The 21,551-nt window shown below is 38.5% G+C and overlaps 1 protein-coding gene across 1 annotated transcript; it reads left to right on the top strand.

Moving 5' to 3' along the window:
• Window positions 1-123: 123 nt before the first annotated feature.
• Window positions 124-21,328, top strand: chmp1b (charged multivesicular body protein 1B). The gene is made up of 8 exons (XM_020519387.2): window positions 124-258; window positions 3,762-3,859; window positions 6,068-6,214; window positions 8,728-8,796; window positions 12,242-12,349; window positions 13,766-13,809; window positions 17,067-17,139; window positions 20,519-21,328. Exons 1-8 carry the CDS (start codon window positions 240-242, stop codon window positions 20,561-20,563), a joined length of 603 nt encoding a protein of 200 aa, XP_020374976.1. The 5' UTR covers window positions 124-239; the 3' UTR covers window positions 20,564-21,328.
• Window positions 21,329-21,551: the final 223 nt, after the last annotated feature.

Raw genomic sequence — 21,551 nt, 5'->3', positions numbered from 1 at the left:
AGTGGGTGTGGCCCGGCAGGGAATGGGTTAATGGCAGTTTGTGGGGGTTTATGGGAGTGGGTGTAGCCCGGCAGGGAATGGGTTAAATTTAAGATCTCGATGACGCGACACGCCGCGCCCGGCGTTGTCCCCTACTCTGTGACGCCATGACGCCGCAGCTGGAAGCGGAAGTGTCGCTGGTTGTTGTCGTCGTTTGTCGGGCCCGCTGATCAGCTGGAGACCTGCCCGGGGCCTTGAAGATGTCGTCCAGCCTCGAGAGTATCCTTACCCCCGGGGAGGAGAGTGACCCGGCAGGCAGGCAGGCCGGTACTCGGGTGACAATTTCGCCCCAGGAAGCGAGTCCGCCGGGTCCCTGGCAGGGCTGGAGCTGCCGGACAATGTCCCGGGTAGAGCCAGCCCCAGGTTAGGTCTGTCCTCCCAGATTGTAACCTACTGTACCTGGGCGAGGTGCTTACCTGGGCCTGGCAGGTACAATGAGAGGTGGACCATTGCTGGAATAACTCCAGAGCCTGATTTCTAATATGTCTGTCTCCTTTTGGATACAAGCCAAGTGTTCCGTTGGCCCTAGGTGAGAAGCTTTTGTTTTCTAATCCACCCAACTGTGGTTCAGATGAGTGCCAAGGGAATGACATGTTTTCACTTCAGATTTGTTTAGATACATATGTGTATTTTACTTTTATACGTATGTATTAACTCCGTTCTTTCTGTCAATCCCCTTATAGCGCTTCCTTCTCGGTAATGATTTTGTAATCCTCTCGCTTCTCCCACTTCACGCGAATGAGTAGGAAAACTGTGATTGGTGCAAATTGAGTATGAGAGCAATGGAAACTCTCTCAAAAAATAAATTGTATTTTCTGAAGAGTTATATTAGGATCTATTAATATGCTTACGCACTCTAGCTTTAAGCTGCTAGCCGTTGTTCTGTCTGGAGTATGTTTTTTTTTTATTGCTGTAGTTTCTAATATAGATTCTGTCTCTGATAGAAAGCCTAGCCTTGTAAGATGTGCAACTCAACAAACTACCAATTCACATAAAACCAAACAAGTGTCCCATTTCATTCTCTCACAAACCACCAACTATGTGTAAATGCCTCATCATTTGATGAATATTTTTAAAGTTATATCAGTGGCGGAGCTGTTTTGTGACCAAACTAATAACATAAATTCCAAGCAACCTTGCCAGATATATGCTGAAATAATCTACAATGTTTTTAATTGTAAAATATTATCATACACCAGGTTTTCCCAGTTGAATTTGACTCTTGCTGAGATTGAAGGTTCAAGTTCAACTTTTTTTTTACTGGTGTTGACAGTTGTTAACCTGTATCTTCATTTCTGGCATATCCCCAACTCTGTGTATGCAGTTACTGCTTGTCACTGCTAATGTTCCCTGGACTGTGTGTGTCTAATGTTTTCATGATGTCTCATTCTGACAGTCTACTATTTTTAACTTTATTTATGATGTTACGAATCTCCTGAACCCAAACACTGAATATGTAAGCTGGTTCAGGGTACTGTCATCTAGAAGTGTACATAATTAAATTTTTGTTTTTTCTGCATCATGAATAAGTAATATTTGCAATTCCCATTTGCCTAAATTCACTGCTCTGATGACCTACTATTCAGTTTAATTCTGTGTGATTAAAATAACAGCTATTTGCAAAATATGCATATAGAACCTCACCGTTTTATTTGTTCATGGGATGAGTCTTGTTGGCAAGAACAGCATTTATTGCCTAGCCTTAATTTCCTTCAGACTGTCCAGTTTAGGTTTCAAATGTATCAAATCTATTTGAGTTTTGAGACACATGCAATTGCAGAAAAGTTACGTATATTGTTTTGTAAATGCTTTAAATTTGAGCAGCCCTTCAGGAAATTTGCTTGTTCAGTCTAAGTTTCATTTTCACTATAGCTCTGGAGCTTGGTTGTCAAACTTGCATATTGATCATGCTTCAAGGATATTTTGTTTTAATGCAAGTGACTTGCCCTGTGTTTGTGGCAATTAAATAGGTCTTCTGTTGACCTGCAAGCTACTTGTTTGCATTAATAAAAATAGCCATCAGTGACTGGGAGAGATTGTAACAACAAGCAGGCTATGGGAATCATGTGACTTGTAATAAATTGCCCAAGCCTGTCCCTCGTGTTTTCTGATGTCATTGCAATACTTTAGGAAGATTATTTCCTGTTACCCACATCCAGATATCCAGTAAACACTCATCTGACTCTTTCCATGATTTTGCTATATAGCAATCGCTTGTTATCATCCCTTTGAGAAGCAAAATTATCACATCCACTTGAAAGGAAAAATGGGTTTAAGCTGACTGCTTTAATCAAATTGTTTTCAAGTTTCAAGAAACATGTGATTTAGTTGATGTGTATTGCCTGCAACAACTTTTATTTATGCAGCACTGTTAACATAAAGCATCCCAAAGTGCTTCAGAGGAACAATTATCAAGCACGACACCAAGCTGCAGGAGGGGATGTTAGGACAGATAGTCAGCCTGGTAAGTTTTTGAGGAATCACTTAAAGAAGAAAAGCAAGTTAGAGTGGCAGAGAGATATGGGAATGGTACTGGTGCTAGGCAACTGAACGCATGGCCATTTCATTTGGCAATGCACAATAGGGCAGAATTCAAGGAACCTGGTATGGAACAGACATGAACAGATCACGAACATTTCATTTACCTTTTACTTATTGAGTCAGCTAGTAAGAATTTGTTGTGAGACCAGTTGAAGGAGAGTGGGGATTGGCTAAAGCTGATGCTTTTAAGTTATATTCTCTGATTTTGACTGGAAAGTGCAGTTATATTGATGCTGTTTAAAAAGCAAATCAGGTTTAATATCTTCTGGAATTAAATGGCATTACAACACAGTGTACACAGACTGAATAAATGGAGAGTACATTGACATTGACACACGCACCCGCACACCCATGCACAGATCCACCAATTGGTTTCTGAAGGCCGAGCGATGAAGCTGTTCACCAGTTTTCCTTTCTTTTCTGAAGTTTCAAAGTGGGCTGGAATAGTTTCTCAGATTCTGCTTTCTGTGTTTCGTGGTTTGATATGGATCATTAATGCATAGCTCACTGCTCATGCTGTTCAACATAATGTACATAGTTCATTCAGTTTAAGAAGTATTTTTAGTCATGTGACATTGTTCCATATTGTATCTTGACTTGCTGCCTTCCAGTTCTAAAATTTTCTAAAAAAAATTTTCTGATTTTCTAAAAAATGAAAATCGCAATGTTATTTAGTAAGTCCTGAAAACAAAAAAAAATGCTGGAAATCGCAGCATCTGTGGGGTGAGAGCAAGCTAACATTTCGAGTCTAGATGATTCTTCAGAGCTGATGATGAAGAGTCATCCAGACTCAACATTAGTTTGCTGTCTTTCCATGGATGCTGCCTGACTCGCTGTGATTTCCAGCATTTTTTTTTTTCAGCACAGATTCCAGCATCTGCAGTAATTTGCTCCTTATTTACTAAGTTATTTAGAGCCTCAATTTGTTTGTTGCTTCCTTAATATCTGCAGTAAGAAAGTGTGTTTATATTTTAATATCTATCTGCTTGGGTTGAAATTAATTTTGTTACTGCTTTGAAATCAGAATTTATTAGATGCCCTTGAATCACTTGGTCTGTCCCAGCTACAATAAATGTTGAGTCAGGGTGAGGTTTCTTTCAACATGACTATTCTTCGGTATTGCATGTTGGGCCAATAGCAGTGAACATTTTGGGCGATACGTCCTTAACACTTCTTTCCAGAACACTTGTTCAACCTTAAGTTTGCTGCAAAGGAGCTTTCCAGAAGTGCCAAAAAATGTGATAAAGAAGAGAAAACAGAGAAAGCCAAAATCAAAAAGGTAATTTACGTCCTTTGTTTTACATCTTGCTTCACCCAACAGTGATGTAATGTTCCTGGACCAGACACATTTCTAGCTGGTTAACTGTGTCACTGAAACACTAGCCTTAGCTTATACTTTGCCTTCTGGCTCAATTCTTTCTTCCTACAATATGTTTTACCTCAGTTGCTCAATGTCATTTTCACCAATGTTTGTCTTTTCTACAAATCAAAATGTGACATCCTATGCATTACATGAAATGACCCCCATCTTTGACTCTCAGGAATAAGTGAAACCGGGTGAAAGTAGCTTTCCAGTGTTAACCATGTTAAGGGAATTGTTTAAAATTTCTATCAAGTGCTATCTGCTATTGGTCTGCAGTCGTTAGGTTTTTGTATCATCAGAATCCTTGAATTACTTAGAGAAACTGCATTGTCAATTACTCATCTTCCAAAAGCAGAGAGAAGTACTTTTTTTAACTTATTGTATTATGTCTTGTCTGATTGAAGGGCCACCATATGTTGCACAATAATAAGCTAATATGTCAAATGCTTCAAACCAATATTTTTCTCATTTTCTCTAAGGCGCATGAGGAATGGAAGTTTTTTCACAGTTCATTTAATAAGATTTTGTAGATGTAGCATTATCAGTCCACAGGCAGCATACCTGCTACAACACCAATTCACCTTTTTTACATTGTGGTGGCATTGCTGTAGCATCTACAGTGACTTTTGTGCCACTGTTTAATGTTAACTGTTACTCAACATGATTGGTCATTTATCTAAACTAATAGCATGCTTATTTTTTCATTAGACTCTAAGTACATGAGGCTGGTACCAATTACAGATGACAATTTAATAGTTTTGTTCAATCAGTGGACAATGTTGCATTAGCAGATGTGTTTCTTACTTTAGTTTGTAGGGAGGCAAGAGCTCACTTGCAGGGTTGTTAGATTTTTGTCAAATAACGGCTGAAAATGCAACATCAATAGAATTTTGAAGCTGCAATTCCCTATGATTCATATGCCGAAGGTGTAGAATTCTGTACGGGCCAGCGCTTGAGATGTTGACTGCATCATGCCGTTGAATTGTTTTTCTTGTGGAGAGGAGACAAAGAGACATCTCTACAGCTGATAAAGGTTTGTGGGAAATGTTTGGTTTGCTCACTGTGACTCTCTTTTTAAAGAGCCCATATAGGTTGTTGTAAAACTACTTTGTGCAACTGTGCAAAAAGTGATGCAAACACGCAGAACACCAGTTATTGGCTGTTTAATTTACAGTTTTTCTCATCCGAATCTCACCAGGCAAGACTGTTATGTCATTTATGAATGAGCATTAGACGAACTTTTTTCATTTGGGTAAACTGGAGAAAGAAGTTATCGTTTCCACTTGAAGGCAAATCCATCCTTGGCAAACTGCAAACTGATATATTTCAAAGACAGAAAAGAAACAGATTCGTTAATGGAGAATTAAGTGTGCAACTGTAAGCAGCATAAGTAAATTCTTGAAACTTTAACAGATTGTTCAAGGAATAGTTGAGGAAACCCTTATAATTTGCTCCATTTTGTCACATCTGTCTGGCATTCTGAGATTTGACTCACTTTTTATTAGATATAAATGACTTATTTTTAAGATCATTAACTTGAGAATGTTAATATATTTTTGCTAAAATGTCTGGGCAAATTTGACCTCAATTGGATTTGGTAGCTTTTTTTGTAGATAATTATTGTTTGAGATACTGGAAATACTTTTCCTGTGTTACAGCTGGAATCGATGATAAATAGAAGCATGAAAGTTGAGGAATATGTTTGTCATCCAAACCAATTCAAGGCAAACAAGTATAATGGAAAATAATATAATTTTGTGTGATGAATTTTGCAGCTGTAAATTTTATTTTGTAGTCAGGAATATGTACAGATGTAAAATTTGCAATATGCAATTTTGTCACTTAGCAGAAATTTGAAAAAGAAGCTGCAGTTTTTCTAAACAGTTGATTGACATGGTATTTGGCAGAAGATGAAAAGAGTTTTTCAATGTAGAAGCCCATAAATGTAATTTACGCTGCACTAACAAACAACCACTTTTGGAAGACTGAAAGGGAAGACTTCAGATTTATTGTGAAGTAGATACATCGATTATGCCAACCCCAATGTGACCTTCGGTAGCAAAGTTTAACTTGCTATCCAAATTGAATTGTCTGCTTTTTCACATTATCCGATTGTATTTGTAGGCAATTCAGAAAGGTAATATGGAAGTAGCAAGAATACATGCAGAAAATGCAATCCGGCAAAAGAACCAGTCCATCAACTTTTTGCGTATGAGTGCCAGAGTGGATGCCGTAGCAGCACGTGTGCAGAGTGCAGTTACAATGGGCAAGGTAATGGATCTTTCTAAATAAATAAACATATTTAGATGTGAGCCAAAAGGAAAAACATTTCCAAGTATTAAAAATGTTATGTGTAATTTGGCATGTGCATTCCATTTGTCAATATCAGGATTTGAGCAGTAACACTTTTTTTTTCTATCTGTGCTTTTATGAATTTCAATTGAAAAGTGGCCCCTCGATAGTATGTTAAAAAATGAATCACCCTATGTTGCTTCCTCGTAACACCTATGAAACTGGACAGATCCCAGTAAATCACTTCAGTCAGGTTTCACCAACATCAAACAGCTCTAATAATAGTTACATTAAGCAGTGCACTATCGCTTTGCAGCAAGTGCAACAGCTCAGCCTGTAACATGTTTGACCACGTTAGTGTCATACAACACTTCGGCACCATTCTTCATCTTATTGCAACTGCCCACACATGGTTCTAGTCTCGCTTGTCAACTTGTGGCCAGACCCTCTCCAGCAGTGGCTTTTCTTCCTCATTGTGCGTGCTGCCTCTGGAATTTTATGAATCCATTGTGTACTTCTTTATTTTCTCAATTATATGTTGTCTTTTGATGAAATCATCTGCCGCACTGTCAAAGCTTTACTGACTCCCTTTCTTGAATGGTGCACAGTTGTTGCCAGTTTAATATCAGGAAGACAATAGTTTTATATTCTGTACTCCACCCCTGCAAACTTTATGCCTTTGCCACTAACCATCTCCCTGGTCAGTGCATCAGGCTGAACCATTATTTTCCCCATCTGAATCCGTGCTGCAACCTTCCCATCCCTAAGACTTCCCGCTTCTACCTCTATATGATGTCTGCCAGAGCACCTGACCTGTGCCTTTTATCACTTTCAGATTGAACCATTGCAGTACACTCCTGGTTGGCCCCTCATTCTTTGCCCTCGTGATCTTCCTTCAGCTTATTCAAAATTGATCTGCTGGTACCCTTTGCCTGACCAAATCTCTCTCACTTACTGTTTGGGTACTTGTATCGGCACCTGATTCTTCAGTGCCTCACCTTTAACATTCCCATCCTTGTGTTTAATTTGCTTTATGGTCATGCACATCCCTATTTCAATAATTACTTCTGGCTCTGTAATGTTCTTCTCACTCTGGCTCCTTGTGCCACCTCACTCATTTTACTTCACACCAACAATATTTTTGACCCCAGTTCCAGCTTTTATGAATTGCCTCCCTAAACATCTTTGTCTGTACACGTCCTTCTCCTGCTTTTGTACCGACAACCCTCCGCTAACTCACTATGTTGACTTCTAGTTTGACAATGCCTCGGTTTTAAAATTATCATCCATGCTTTCAAATCCGTCCACAGCTTCCAGAGATACGGTGATTGTGTCTTCTCCTCCAGTTCCAAAATCTCTCTGCTCCTATACTGACATCCCCAATTTATCTTCAACAATGGCAGTGCACTTTTAGCTACTTGAACCCAAAGTGGTGAACTCCCTCCTTGAGCCTCTCTGCATTTGAGTAAACCTACTCAAGAATCCCGTACCTAGGTACCTTTGTATCTAAGATGGTGCCTTAAGTGACGATGTGTAAACTTTTCTGTGTGCTCATTTGAGAATGTGACAATAAAGCTAATTCATTCAAAGTCGATCAATCAATCACCCAAATCGACCCTGAAAATGTACCTTTTGACCAAGTTTTTAGTCATCAGTCATGATATCCTTTGGTGATTTCTGATTGCAGTCCTGTGAAGTACTTTGGGATGTTTTTGCAATGTTTAAGCACAATATATCTGAAACTTGTTGCTCAAAACCTGCTCTTTAAGCAAACCTTTTGGTCACCTTACTTAATATGACATACTAAAGGTCCAGGGCTCTTTTTCCCTCTGGGAAGAGCCTTAGGAAGTTAGTCAACATCAAAGGTATAGGTTATTTGTCTTGCACCTTTTTTCAACATGAGGTCAGTGTGATAGGTCATGTATGTTACATGTATTCTATAACTTTGATACCAAATTTATTTAATGTGTGAGTGAGAACCTGACCCTGGCTGTCTCGCTAGGAGTCCAAACAATTTGATGTATGTTATGCAATCATTCTTATCATAACTGGAGAAGTGTCAAACAGTAATGATGTCACCATCACACTGCATATAAACTGTGCAAGTCAAACAATTAACTATCCTAGGGCCACATGAAAAAAGACTGCCAAAATCACTCCGATATGGAACATGAGCAAAATTGAAGCCAGCAATTCCCGAGTAATGTTATCAGCATCTACATATTCCTACAGTCTCCTAAACTGCAAGTTTGTCATTGGGAATGTTAGTGCTTGGTATTGTATCGTCTCCAAATACAAGAAGCTATTATACCAGGCTAACAAATCCACTTGCAATTCAAGTGTCTTTAACTTGTAGTTTTAATAGAAGCCATTTATGTATTGCATTGTATCTGTTCATTATAAAGGATCTGTTGAGTAGCAGTTTTATTGCACAGATTAATTATGACTGAATTATTTTCTTTATTTATTGAAATTATTACTTTTTGTTTTAGGTAACCAAATCTATGGCAGGGGTTGTCAAATCCATGGACATCACCTTAAAAAGCATGAACTTAGAAAAGGTATCACTTATTCTGGATGACATGAGTTCAATATGTAAAATCATCTTTACAGTCATTGTGGCTGCATGTGTCAATGAAGGCTTGCATTCATTAGTAATTTAATGTGTTTTGTAATCATTACTGTTTTTTTTGTGCAGTGTAACATTACAGAAGTTCATCATATCAGACCGAGTGGAATAATTTCCACTTCATTTGATCAGATCCTGAAATTGGGGGCCCATTGGATCCCAAACTAATTCCTTTGACTTTATAGTGACTGTCTGTCGTTTGGTTCCAACCCATTCCATCAAAAGAAAATCTCCCCACAATATACTCCTGAAAAAATGGCAAAAAGGAGAAAGCAAAGCTCAAGAGATGGTTTTGATCTAATTTGCCTGAAAACAGTAGCAATATAATTCATTGCATATGCAGGTTTGACTCTGGGATCAGGAATGAGGATCTGACCACTTGCCAGCTGATAATAAACCTATCACACAACCAAAACTTTATTGGCTTTGATTTCTAGGTGAACCTTTCAAATATTTGATTCCTTTTCTGATGGATTCACTTTATACCTCCCAAGTGAATGGCACTCGTAAAATAGAATTTTAAAACATATGATGGAGAAGACATAATAAGAATTCTAATATTCAGAATTTCTGAATCGTCTTTCCAGAGGGCGTGATTTAAAATATTATTCCCGTTACTTTCTTAAAGACAATATGACTGTTGTAATTGTTAAATGATCTACAGATTTTTGTGTACAATAGGAATGAGATGCAAAAACGACCACTTTGTTCTGCAAATTTGTGTGGTGATTTAAATTTGCATTTGAAACTGAATACTTCAAATGTAACCATCTTCATACAAACATACAGAATAGAATGTTCCTTGACATTCAGTGGCATTACCATCACTGAATCCCCCAACCATCGATATTCTGGATGTAACTGACCAGAATCTGAACTGCACCAGCCATGTAAATAATGTTGCGACAACAGCAGGTCAGAGGCTAGGATTTCACACAAACAGAAGTTAGGAGCAGAAGTAAGCCTGGCTCCTTGAGTCTGTGCCATCATTCAGTAAGATTATGGCTGATCTGATTAGTCATGTTTCCACTTGTTCTTGATAACCTTTCTCATCTCCCTCACCCAAAAAGGCATCAATTTCTCCCTTAAAAAATATTTGAAGACTGCTTTTTGAGGAACAATGTTTCAAAAACTTACAACCCTCTGCGAGAAAAAGTTCGTAATTCTGTCTCCAGTGGGTGACTTTAAATTTAAAATGGTTCTAGATTTTCCCGCAAGTGGAAACGTTTTGCCAAATCCACCTTGTCAAGCCCCCTCGGGCTCGTCACACATTTCAATCAAGTTGCTTTTACCCTTCTAAACTCAAATGGATGCTAGCCTAGCCTGACTGTATTTTCATCATAAGACAGCATGCCCATTCCAGGTACAATCTAGTTAACCTTATCTAAGCTGCTTCCAATACATTTACATATTTCCTTAAATTAGAACAGCAATATTGTACATATCTGCAGTATGGCCTCCCTACCGTTGTATTCAGTTCCAATCTCAGTAAGTCATAACATTCTATTAGTTTTCTTTATTATTTTCCACACCTTCATATTAACCTTCTGTGATTCAGATTCCTCTGTATCTTAGAGCTTGACAATCTCTTACTATTTAGACAATATGCTTTTATATTCTTCCTGTCAAAATGGACAATTTCACATTCTACTCCATTGGCCAGATCTTTTCCCACTCGCTTAACCTATTCATTTTTCTCTGCAGTGTTATATCCTCTTCATGAGTTACTTCCCTACCTATCTCTGTGTCATCAGCAAACTTAGTGACATACCATTGGTGCATTTGTCCGAAGCATTTATATAAATAGTAAAAGGCTGAAGTCCATGCCAGGAAATTTTCCATTTCTGCCTGCTGTTTTCTGTCAGCTAGACAATCTTCTACCTATTCCAGTATATTAACCCATACATGATGATATTTTAATTTCCATAATAATCTTTGATATGGCATCTTATCAAATGCCTTCAGGAAATGTAAGTACAATACATCCACTGGTTTTCGTTTGTTCACAGGTACATCACTTTGTCGTGTTTCATATTCAGTCAAATGTTCTGACTTGCCACTTTTTGCACCAATTATTTGCTTTAAGTTTGATACTATATTTAAGCTTTTTGGGTAGCCATTAATGATGGATCATAAAGTCACACAGTGCAGAGGACACCCTTCAGCCTCTCTAGTCTGCGCTGATTTATCTACACCAGTCCCACTTTCTGATACTTGGGCCATAACCTTGAGTGTTACAACACTTCAAATGGTCATCTAAGTGTGTTTTAAAGGTTGTGAGGTTTCCTGCTTCTCTTACCATGGTAGTGGGAATCTAGAAAGCACCCTGTGTGTGGAAAAACAATTCAAATCCCTTCTAAACCTCCTGCTCTTCATCTTAAAACTATGCCATCTTGCTATTGAGCCATCGACTAAGGAAAACAGCTGCTTTCTATCTGCCCGGTCTATGCCCCTCATAATCTTATACAGCATGAACAGGATCCTCTCTGCCCTAAAGAAAACAACCCAAGCCTACCTAGCTTCTCTCTGTTAAAATGCTCCAACCCTGGCAGCATCCTAGTGAATCTCCTTTGCATGCAGTCTAATTCAATCACATCCTTCTTGTGGTACGGTGACCAGAACTGCACATGGCACTACAATGAGATATAAGTAATATCCCAGCAATAGCTGCAAATCGGGAAATGGAAGGAAGGATCTCAAGAAAATCACAATCACCAAAGAAATGGTCCTCCCCTACGGAATTTTTCTTTCTTGTTGGAATATATTGATTCTGTGGTACCTGTGGCAACTAACTCGTTCCTGACTCCCCCACACCCATTCACCATCTATAAGCCGCAAGTCAGAAGTGTGATGGAATATTCCCCACCTGCCTAGATGTGTACAGTTCTGACAACAATCAATCTAACTATCATCAAGAATAAAACCCATTTGATTGGTTCCCCATCCACTACCTTGAACATTCGCTTCCTTCACCCCAGAAGGACAGTGGGAAGCAGTGTGTGCCTTCTACAGAATGCACTGCAGCAATTCATCACAGTTCCTTTGACAGCACCTTCCATAGTTGTGACTTCTACCATCTAGGAGCACACTGGCAAGTCCTCCTCCAAGCCACACATCATCCTCCTTTGGAACTATATCAACGTTCTTTCACTGTCACTGGAACTACCAAAGAGTACTCTGTATACTTATCTCCAATTTAGTGCAGTGGTTCTGAAAGGCAGCTCAGCACCAAGTGCAATTTCACAAGGGTGATTAAGAATGGACAAAAAGTTCTGGCCTTGCAATTTGTGCACTTCCCTTCCTCAGTGCCTTTAAATTGTGCCAATGAAGATCCAGCTAATTGTAATGCAGTGCTCTAAGATTCATCTTCCTTGCAGATTTCTGCTCTGATGGATAAATTTGAGCATCAATTTGAGACGTTAGATGTGCAAACCCAGCAAATGGAGGACACGATGAGCAGCACAACCACTCTAACCACACCACAGGTAAGAGATGGATATCATTGGCATTTGCTGATGGAGTGGATCAAGTAATGTGCTGTGTTACAAATAATACTTGCCCTCCTTTGGGGATCTATTGGTGCTATAAAAATTAAGCAGTTTTGAATGCTATTTCAAAAAAAATGGAGAAAGCTTAACTTTGTAGCCTATATTTCTCTTGTATTCTAGAATAATCAAAAATGACACATACGAGAAACTTGCCTCAGTTTGGAAACTTATTCTGCAACTAAATTGTGGATGTGGCCAGTTGGCTACATGAATGTATCATTTAGAGAGTAATGGCCACATTGGAGCCTTCGTGTGGTCTGTGTTCTTCCAATATGCATGCTCTGTCTTTTCAGCCTGCTGTCAATGACTTATTGCGGACATTGTCAGGGGCAATGCTAGCATAGTATTAGCAAAATGGAAGCTAATTTGCCAGTGGGTTTCTGAATTATGGGGAACTGCCATTTGTAATTTCCAGTGGAAGGGTCTTGCCTTAGAAGTCTCATTTAGAGTATTCAAAAAAGTGAATGTATGGCTTATTGTTCTAAAATGAACAGTGCAGGGAAATACCAATAATTCATGCTCATTTTTTTAGGCTCCTATGACTTACTGATGTACTACAGTACTGTAAGGATATACGCATCTTAGAAATGGTTTAAAAGTATTGAACCAGCCATCATTGGGAACACTTATCACAACAGTGCACACAGAACGAAGGAGAAAACAATTTTAACACTGTTTTTAATAAGATGTAAGCGAGGCATATTTAAACGACAGGAGGAAGAAAGGCAAGACAGAATGGTATTGGACAACAGTAGCTCTGTCTCAGTAGAGGCAACATTAGCCTCATTTCCAGAGCAGCCCAAATCTTAACATAAAAATTACAGTTTTTGTAGAGATGTTTTCTTTCTATTGAATCAAGTTCAATAATCTCCCAAGAACATTTATACATGAGTTTTTGTAACTGAGTACGCATGCCACTTTTTTTTTCTTGGTCTGTTTTTAAATATCTGAGGATACATCCTTTGTATCAACTTGTCTTACTTGGTGGTATATTTGCTCGCGTCACAACTTTGGGAACACAGACTTGATTCCAGCAACTTACTATCTCAGTGTAAGTGACACTTCAATCAGACAGCAAACTGAGTACTGCCAGTTTGTTAAGGTGGTGTAAAAAAAATCCAACAGCACAGCCAAAGCAAAACTTGAGCAGTTTCTCATATACCCTGCTTGCTGTTTATTAGATCAAAGTGTAAACTGGTTGCCTTTTTGAAGAAAATCACTGGTAACTTTTTCCAAGAGTAATTAATGTAATATTTTAGGAAGTCCTTGGGGGTATAATTTGCATCATATAAATGCACATTCCTTTTTTAAGCGGTATATATTCCAGTTTATATTTATTTCTTTTCTTTCCAGGGCCAAGTAGATTCACTGCTGCATGAAATGGCTGATGAAGCTGGGTTAGTATGGATGCATGTTTTTTTAAGAGGTTTTGATGTTGAGCTCTTTCTTGAGAACTGCCTCCTTGTTGAATGACTAACTTACATTTTAACCAACTTTATTTCTCAAGTTCCTTTGGTACATTCACTCCTGTTAGAGTGGTCCCCTTCAGAGACTTGAGCACCCGAATCTAGGCTGAGATATCTATGTAATTCTGGGGCAGATGAAAGATTTAAAGGTGACATTTTCCGATGAGGCATCACGTTGCAGTCCTTTCAACTTTTCCTATTGTGTGTAAAAGATTTAAAGAGCAGAGGAGCTTTCTCAATGTCTTCGAATCATAGAATCCTGACCGTGCAGAAGCAGGCCATCAAATGCAAAGAGCAACCCCACCCCACCCCCCCCCCAACCAAAAAAAATCCCCTGCAACCCTGCATTTCCCATGACCAATCCACCTAGCCTGCACATTCCTGGACACAATGGGCAATTTAGCGTGGCCGATCCACCTAACCTGCACACCTTTGGACTGTGAGAGGAAACCACGCAGACACTGGGAGAATGTCTGTGTGGAGTTTGCACAGTCGCCCAAGGGTGGAATCAAACCCGAGTCCCTGGCACTGAGAGGCAGCAGTGCTAACCGCTGGGCTAGCGTGCCACGACACCTTAGGCAGCATTTATCTTTTGAATGAATACCATTTAAAAACAGATTATCTGCTTATTTCACAAATTGCTGTCTCTGGTTCTTGAATAGGTGTGAAGTGTTATGGGACATCCAGAAAATATGAAGGTTGCTAACTAATTCAAATTCATTTGATTTTTACAAATATGTTTTCTGTGGTGAATATTCTGTGCAAGGTAATTAAGGAAGAGTTATCCATTTGACCACTTTAATTCAACCATTTAGAAAGGCCCTAACATTTCCTCTCGATTCAATATCTCATTTATAAAATTAGTTCCTGGATTTCCATCGGTGGTCTTGTGTGCCTGCTCTATAGACTGATCACAGATTTGAATGGAGAAAATTTCCTTAATCATATCTAAATTTATATTTTTAATACTTTGAATATGTATCCCTTTGGTCCACTCTCATGATTTTAATTTCGAATGGATGTTCCACATGTACTTATTCCATCATCTTAACTATGTTGAATATCTCAATAAGATCAACATTCAACCACCTTTCATAGGATGAAAGTTTTAAATTCTTCAGTCTTTCCTCAAAGTAATCTAAGGATAAATTATCAGGCCAGTTACCTTGGCTGTATTTTCTACAGCACTTGAATGTCTCCATTCAGTCATTGACCAGACTGCGTATCCTATATGCTGTCTGACCAGAGCTCAGTAGAGTTTAATAGAGAGGAATATTAATGTTTTTATCCATAGTTAATTTTGCCAAAGTGCTTATAATGCAGGCCATCCTCTGTCAACCTTGTATAAATAGTATTATCTGACCGAATAAGTTTGATTTTTCACTTGTACATATGTGATTTGATTGTAACAAATGTTGGCATGATTTAATTAGAACAGGTGCATTAAAATAGTTCTCACTGGCTGGGTTCTTCAAGCTTGCCCTCTTGAGAGCCTATTTTATCTAACACCAATTTGATTATTGCAAGTACTTGTGTATATTTCTGGTGCCATTTGGACAATAAATTGCGCATATCATTTCCACAAACTGCAGCTGGAATTAAAGTTGAGTTGAAAAAAATAAGTTAGTGAAGATAGCTAACTTTGTGACCTGCTAGCATTCAGTGGAAATAGGCTTTGTATTTTTAATCTACTGCAAGTTCCCCTGACTATTCGGCCCATGCTGAATTGCACAGATTTGTGATCCAGTGTTACATTGATTTCCATTTCACTACACGGTTCCTGTAAGCCCATTATTACTTAAATGTTAAAATCTTTCTGGCAGGTATGGTACCTAACTGTGTGTGGGGCACTGAAAATGCTACTGGTCTGTTCAGGCAGCTATTTTTTCTGGTGGTTTAATGGAACAAGATCAGTACAATATGGCAATTTCCTATTTATGATTAATTCACTGGATAATCTGGCAGGGCAGTGATATCAATCACTGGCAGCTGGATTAATGTGCAGTAATAAACCGTAGAAATATTTGCTTTATCCAGCCACAACTAGTGGCAGTTTTAGTGAAATTTTGGCATAATGGGAGATTTATTGTCACTGTCTCATTAAATAACTTAAAGTCAGCAATTGAAAATTACTAAAATCATTTCACATTGGTGCAGCATTCAGAAAAAAAATAAGAATTATAATGAACTTGCCTTTTAGTTTTTAAAAGTTGTGTAAACACACAAATTAGGAGCAAACATAGGCATTCAACCCCCTCGAGCCTACTTCGCTATTCAATAAGATTATGGCTGATCTTATTATAATTTCAAATCCACATTCCCACCTACCCCTGATAACCTGCCACTTGCTTAACAAGAATTTATCTACCTCTGTCTTAAAAATATTCATCAACTCTCTGCATCCACCACCTTTTTTAGGAGTTCTTCATTGATGTCAAAAATGTACTTCAAATTGTAAATTTTGTCAAACTACTGTCAAATCATTTTTCAGGGCTAGAGTATAATGCACCTCATTTATTTACAGGCACAAATAATATTTTCTTGCTTCTTGTAAGAAAAGAGATTAGTTTGCTGGATTTTTAATCCTTTTAAGCTGATACAACAGAACAACTAAGACCATTTTGTCCTTTTTGGTTATATGATTCCTGATTCTCAGTTGACAAAATAACTGGTTATAAAATGGCTGTGACCTTTAATTCGAGTATTAACTGATTACATTCAGCATGTGGTGTGGCTACCATGTCAGTAATCTCGCACTGAAGTAAAATGTTGCAGTTTGACCCAGCTTTCAGAGAGTGCCATCTCCTGTATTGGTGACGATATGACAAGTCCTGTAACTGATGTACGGCATAAGAGCCTAATCTTCAGGCAATGCATTTCACTTGAGTGCATTCATGTGATGTGGAAAGGAATCATGAGTACACCAAAACCTTGATCATAATTTTACAGAATAGTCTGTATTCTTTAATATCACAGTGTTCCTTTCAGATTGGTTTAAAAAAAAATGTCTGAAGAAACCCCAGTGATGAACTTTCATCTGATAATTCCACTGACTCAAAAATGTGTTTTTATAGTTACAAAGTAGAGCTGAAATACCTTTTTTGAAGTAAATTTCTCATGGTATAGTGACTTCTACAACGAAGATGCGGATCGAAGTCTAATGTACTGTCTTTCTTTTATTTTAATAGTCTTGATTTGAACATGCAGCTTCCTGAAGGCCAAATGGGATCAGTTGGTGCCAGTGTGGCATCAACCGAACAGGTAAAATCCTAAACAATCTTAAGAATTTGCCATTTCAAAGTATCACAGCATCAAAATGATGTTTGTATATTTTTAACCATAGTTCTGCAGTGTCACTGGAATAGTAATCCCACCACAGGCTAATGTTCTGGGTGTGTGACTTGAATCCTATCATGGCAGACAGTGAAATTTGAATTCAGTTTGAAATTTTGAATTTAATAATAGTGTGTTAGTGACTATGTAACCACTGTCGATTGTTGTAAAAAACTGTCTGGTTCACTAATGTCCTATAGGGAGGGAAATCTGTCATCCATACCTGCTGTGGTCTTCATGTGACCCCAGGCCCACGACAATGTAGTCACTGGCCTCTAGGCAAGTAGGGACAGGTATTAAACACTGACTTCCCAGGAATGGCCACATCCAATAAATGAATTTTTAAAAATTATACTTTATAGAATTAAAGAATTGTCACCTTCAAAACTTTCTACAATTTGGAATGAAGTTTTTTTTTCTGACAGCTGCCTGTCATTTTAACTCACTCACTTTATTGATCTTTATAATGCAGGGGTCCTGTATCTGCCTCAGACTGATAATGTCTCATGCAATGCAATCAACTGCAAGTTGACTTTCTGTCCCTGGAACTTAAAGATATTCCAGCTCTGACTGTCCAGTTTAAAAGTTTTGGTTTGCTTTCTGAGTTTCATGTAAAACAGGATTAGGCAGCCTCTGTTTATTTCCTGAAATAATAAAGGACTATGTTTTTTTATATAATCTGACTAAGATCAGCTGGCTCGCAAAGACTGCAACAATAGCTTATAGAGGAAGTGGAAGCAAAATGTACTGGTGCAAGAAAGTTATGGTGATACATATATTTTTGGTGCAGCTCAGTTGCAGATGGTTTCTGATCACCTGACCTAGGAGAGCGGCCACAGTCAGGGTTGCTGTCACTTCAGTTTTGTGCTTCATTGATTGAAGGCTCAGCAGATTTGTGAGCAGTGTTGGAGACTGGAGTAAAAAGGACTACAGAATGCAAAGGGTAGTGGTCAAAGGTTGCTTTTCGGTCTGGAGGAAGATTTAGGTGGAGTTCCCTCACAGCTTCGGGTTCGGACCCCTGCTCTTCCTGATGTATATTAATGACCTAATCTTAGTGATGTCAAACAGAGAGACCTAGAGATTCAGGTGCATAGTTTCTTGACAGTTACGTCCACAGGTTAGGCAGGGTGGTTTTACAAAAAAAGGCGGTTGGCACACTTGCCTTCATTGTTCAGACCATTGAGTATAGGAGTTGGGACATCACTTCGCACTTGTACATGACATTGGTTAGACCGTTTTTGGGGAACTGTGTACAGTTCTGGTAGCCCTGCTATAAGAATGTATCTTATTAAATTAAAGAGGGTGCAGAAAAGATTTGCAAGGATGTTGCTGGGACTGGAGGGTTTAAGTTCTAAGGAGAGGCTGGATAGGCTGGGACTTTTTCACTGGAGCATAGGAGGTTGAGGGGTGGCCTTTGTCGAGGTTTATAAAATCACGAGGGCACAGATAAGGTGAATAGCAAAGATCTTTTCCCTACACGTGGGGAAATTCAAAACTAGAAGGCATAATTGTAAGGTGAGAGAAAAATTTAAGTGATCTGAGGGGCACCCTTTCATGTAGAAGGTGGTTTATATGTGGAATGAACTGCAAGAGGAAGTGGTAGATGCAGGTAGTGTTACAACATTTAAAGATATTTGGACAGGTAGATGAATAAGTAGGGTTGAGAGGGATACAGGCAAAATGCAGGCAAATGGGACGAGTTTAGTTTGGGAAACCTGGTCAGCATGGACAAATTGGACCAAAGGGTCTGTTTCCATGCTGTTTGACTCTATGGTGTACAGGGCACAACTCCAAAACTTCCAGATAATGTGAAACTTGGGAGTATTGTGAACTGTGAGGACTTCGAAACGAGAGACAGTGGAATGGGTAGACAAATGGCAGATGAAATTTACTGCAGAGAAGTGGGATATGATGCACTCTTGCTAGGAAGAGCATGGATAGATTTCTGAAGTGGCTACTGGAGGATATTAATTGGGGGTATATATGCATATATCATTGAAGGATAGGTTGAGACTGCAATTCTTGAAATATGACATTAAGAGGAGCATAGAGTACAAAAATAGGAAGTAATGTTAAACCTGTATTAAACACTAGCTTAGTGTCAGCTGGAGTACTGTGTCCAGTTCTGGCCATCAGATTTTCGGAACAAATTATAGGGTGCAGAAAACATTCACAAGAATGGTTTTAAGTTGAGGAACTCCATTTCATAGATTGATTGATTGAAATTGGGATGACCTCTTTGTAAAAGAGAAGGTAGGGAGGAGATTTGATAGAGGTGCTTGAAATCAATCATTGAAAGAGCAGATAGAGGAAAAATTTCCCATTGACGAGGTTAGAGGACAACCACTGTTTGAGTGCTTTGGATCAGCAGGGGGTCAATTACAGAGGTTCCCATCCGTGCAGAGATATCGCAGCTACGCTGCAATGTGTGTGTGTAGTATTGTATTTGTGGATGTCTACATCCCTAACTGTTACCCTTGTGGTTGAGTCTCAGCTGACATTACGGTAACAAATAATATGTTGCTCATGTATGATAAAAATAGAACATGCTGGAAATTGACAGCTTGTGTAGAGAGAGAGAGTTGATGTTTCAGGTCAGGGAGCTTGCAGGACTAAAGTTCTGATGAACAGTATTCTAAAAGGTAATTACTGGCTTCAGCCACTAGATGGTACGGGAGAGTAGGAAAGGCCAAAATTAAACATTATGGAAGTAATTGCATTGAGAAAATGACCATTGCTCTGTGTTGGGCAACGCAGAGTGTTTCTACTAGAATGAAAGCCATATAAGACTACAGCACAAAATTCATCTACTGTAATGAAAAAATTGTAGTCGTACTGGCCAAAATTCATTTTTTTCTTCTCAAATGAATATTATAGAAATGGTTGTCACTGGCAAGGCTGACACTTACAGTACACCTCTAGCTGCCCTAAGACTACCCGCAGCAGTCCATATTCATACAAGTTGTGACAAAAAGGAATGGGCACTTTAGAGAGCAGCTGAGAAGCAGACTCATTGATTGGAGCCTCACGCCGATCAGACTGGGCCAAGATAGGTTCCCTTCCCGTTTGGAGTTTAATGATAATCTTGTAGGTTCTTTTGTTTAGTTTGGGAATGAAAATGTCATTCAAATTGTTAAACAGCTGCAGATGAAATTTGAATTTGCAGTCTCTGAATGACTAATCCAGGTCTCTAGTTATTGATGCACAACCATACTTTTCAGAGCTTTGAAAGTTTAAATGTGTTATAGCTTTAAAAAAAATGAAGTAGTTAATTGCTGAATTAATTTAATTCTGTGGTTTTATATAGGATGAGCTTTCCCAAAGGCTTTCGCGACTCCGAGATCAAGTGTGAAAATGAAGAAAACCATTGGCCGCCTTACGCTAGGAATAATTTCTTTTTTATCATCTATTGTAATGTTGAAAGTATATTTAGATTTTCTTTACAGTACAGTTGCTGGTACACTGTCACCAACAGTGATAGTGTTCAGAGTAAACCAGTAAGATGGTTAATACATTATCACTCACAGTTTCCTCCACCATCCATTGTACAGCGCATTTCCCAATATAAACTGGGAATCCAACCTTTCTTTTTTGGGGGAAAAAAAAATTAAGATGCACTTTTCTATCTGGAAGAAGCTATCCACGTTATGTAACTGAGGCAATTTTTCTCTCAAATGTATTTTAATTTTGCTATTTAAAAATGTATCTTAAATATTCAGAGCACATCATGAGCAAAACAAGAAGTATGGATTGAAAGATGATTGGAAATATTTTTTGTAGCACGATGTGTTTAATCTTAATTTCACCACACTGGAAGGTCTTGCTTTTAACTTCTGAACAGCTGTTTCCATAATTGCTAGAATGGTCTCTGAAACTGTAAAATTTAATCTGTTTAAGGAGTCTGAACACAACTGTTCATTTTTGTAAGATGTAAATTGAAAAACGGGGAGGGGTATAAATGAGCACTATTGTATTAAAGCTCCAGATGATCACATTCTAATTGCAGAACTTGTGTGTCTGTTTGGGATGTTCAAGTCTTTTTTTGATTTTTTTTTTTAAACTTTGGGTTTCTTCCGTTGTACTCTGACCCTACAATTAAAGGTTCTTTGAGCCAAAATGTGTGCGTTACTGTGAATTGAAATTGTTCTCGCCCCCCCAATTCTATATCGTCCTCTGCCAGCAGCCTTTCATTTAAATTGCAGGGCTAATTTTCTTAACCTGAGGGCCAGTGACCTGCTTCATTTTGTAAAACAAACTAACAGCAGTGGTATTAAACCTGGCAATATATTGCATTTTTTTTTACATGTTAGGTTTTGTTTAACTTCATCTGGTTGTTTGCT

This window comes from Rhincodon typus, chromosome 14 (genome assembly GCF_021869965.1).
Source record: "Rhincodon typus isolate 14 chromosome 14, sRhiTyp1.1, whole genome shotgun sequence".
Lineage (NCBI taxonomy): Eukaryota > Metazoa > Chordata > Chondrichthyes > Orectolobiformes > Rhincodontidae > Rhincodon > Rhincodon typus.
Note: the sequence above shows the minus strand (reverse complement) of the source record. Positions and strands in the feature narration are given on the sequence as shown.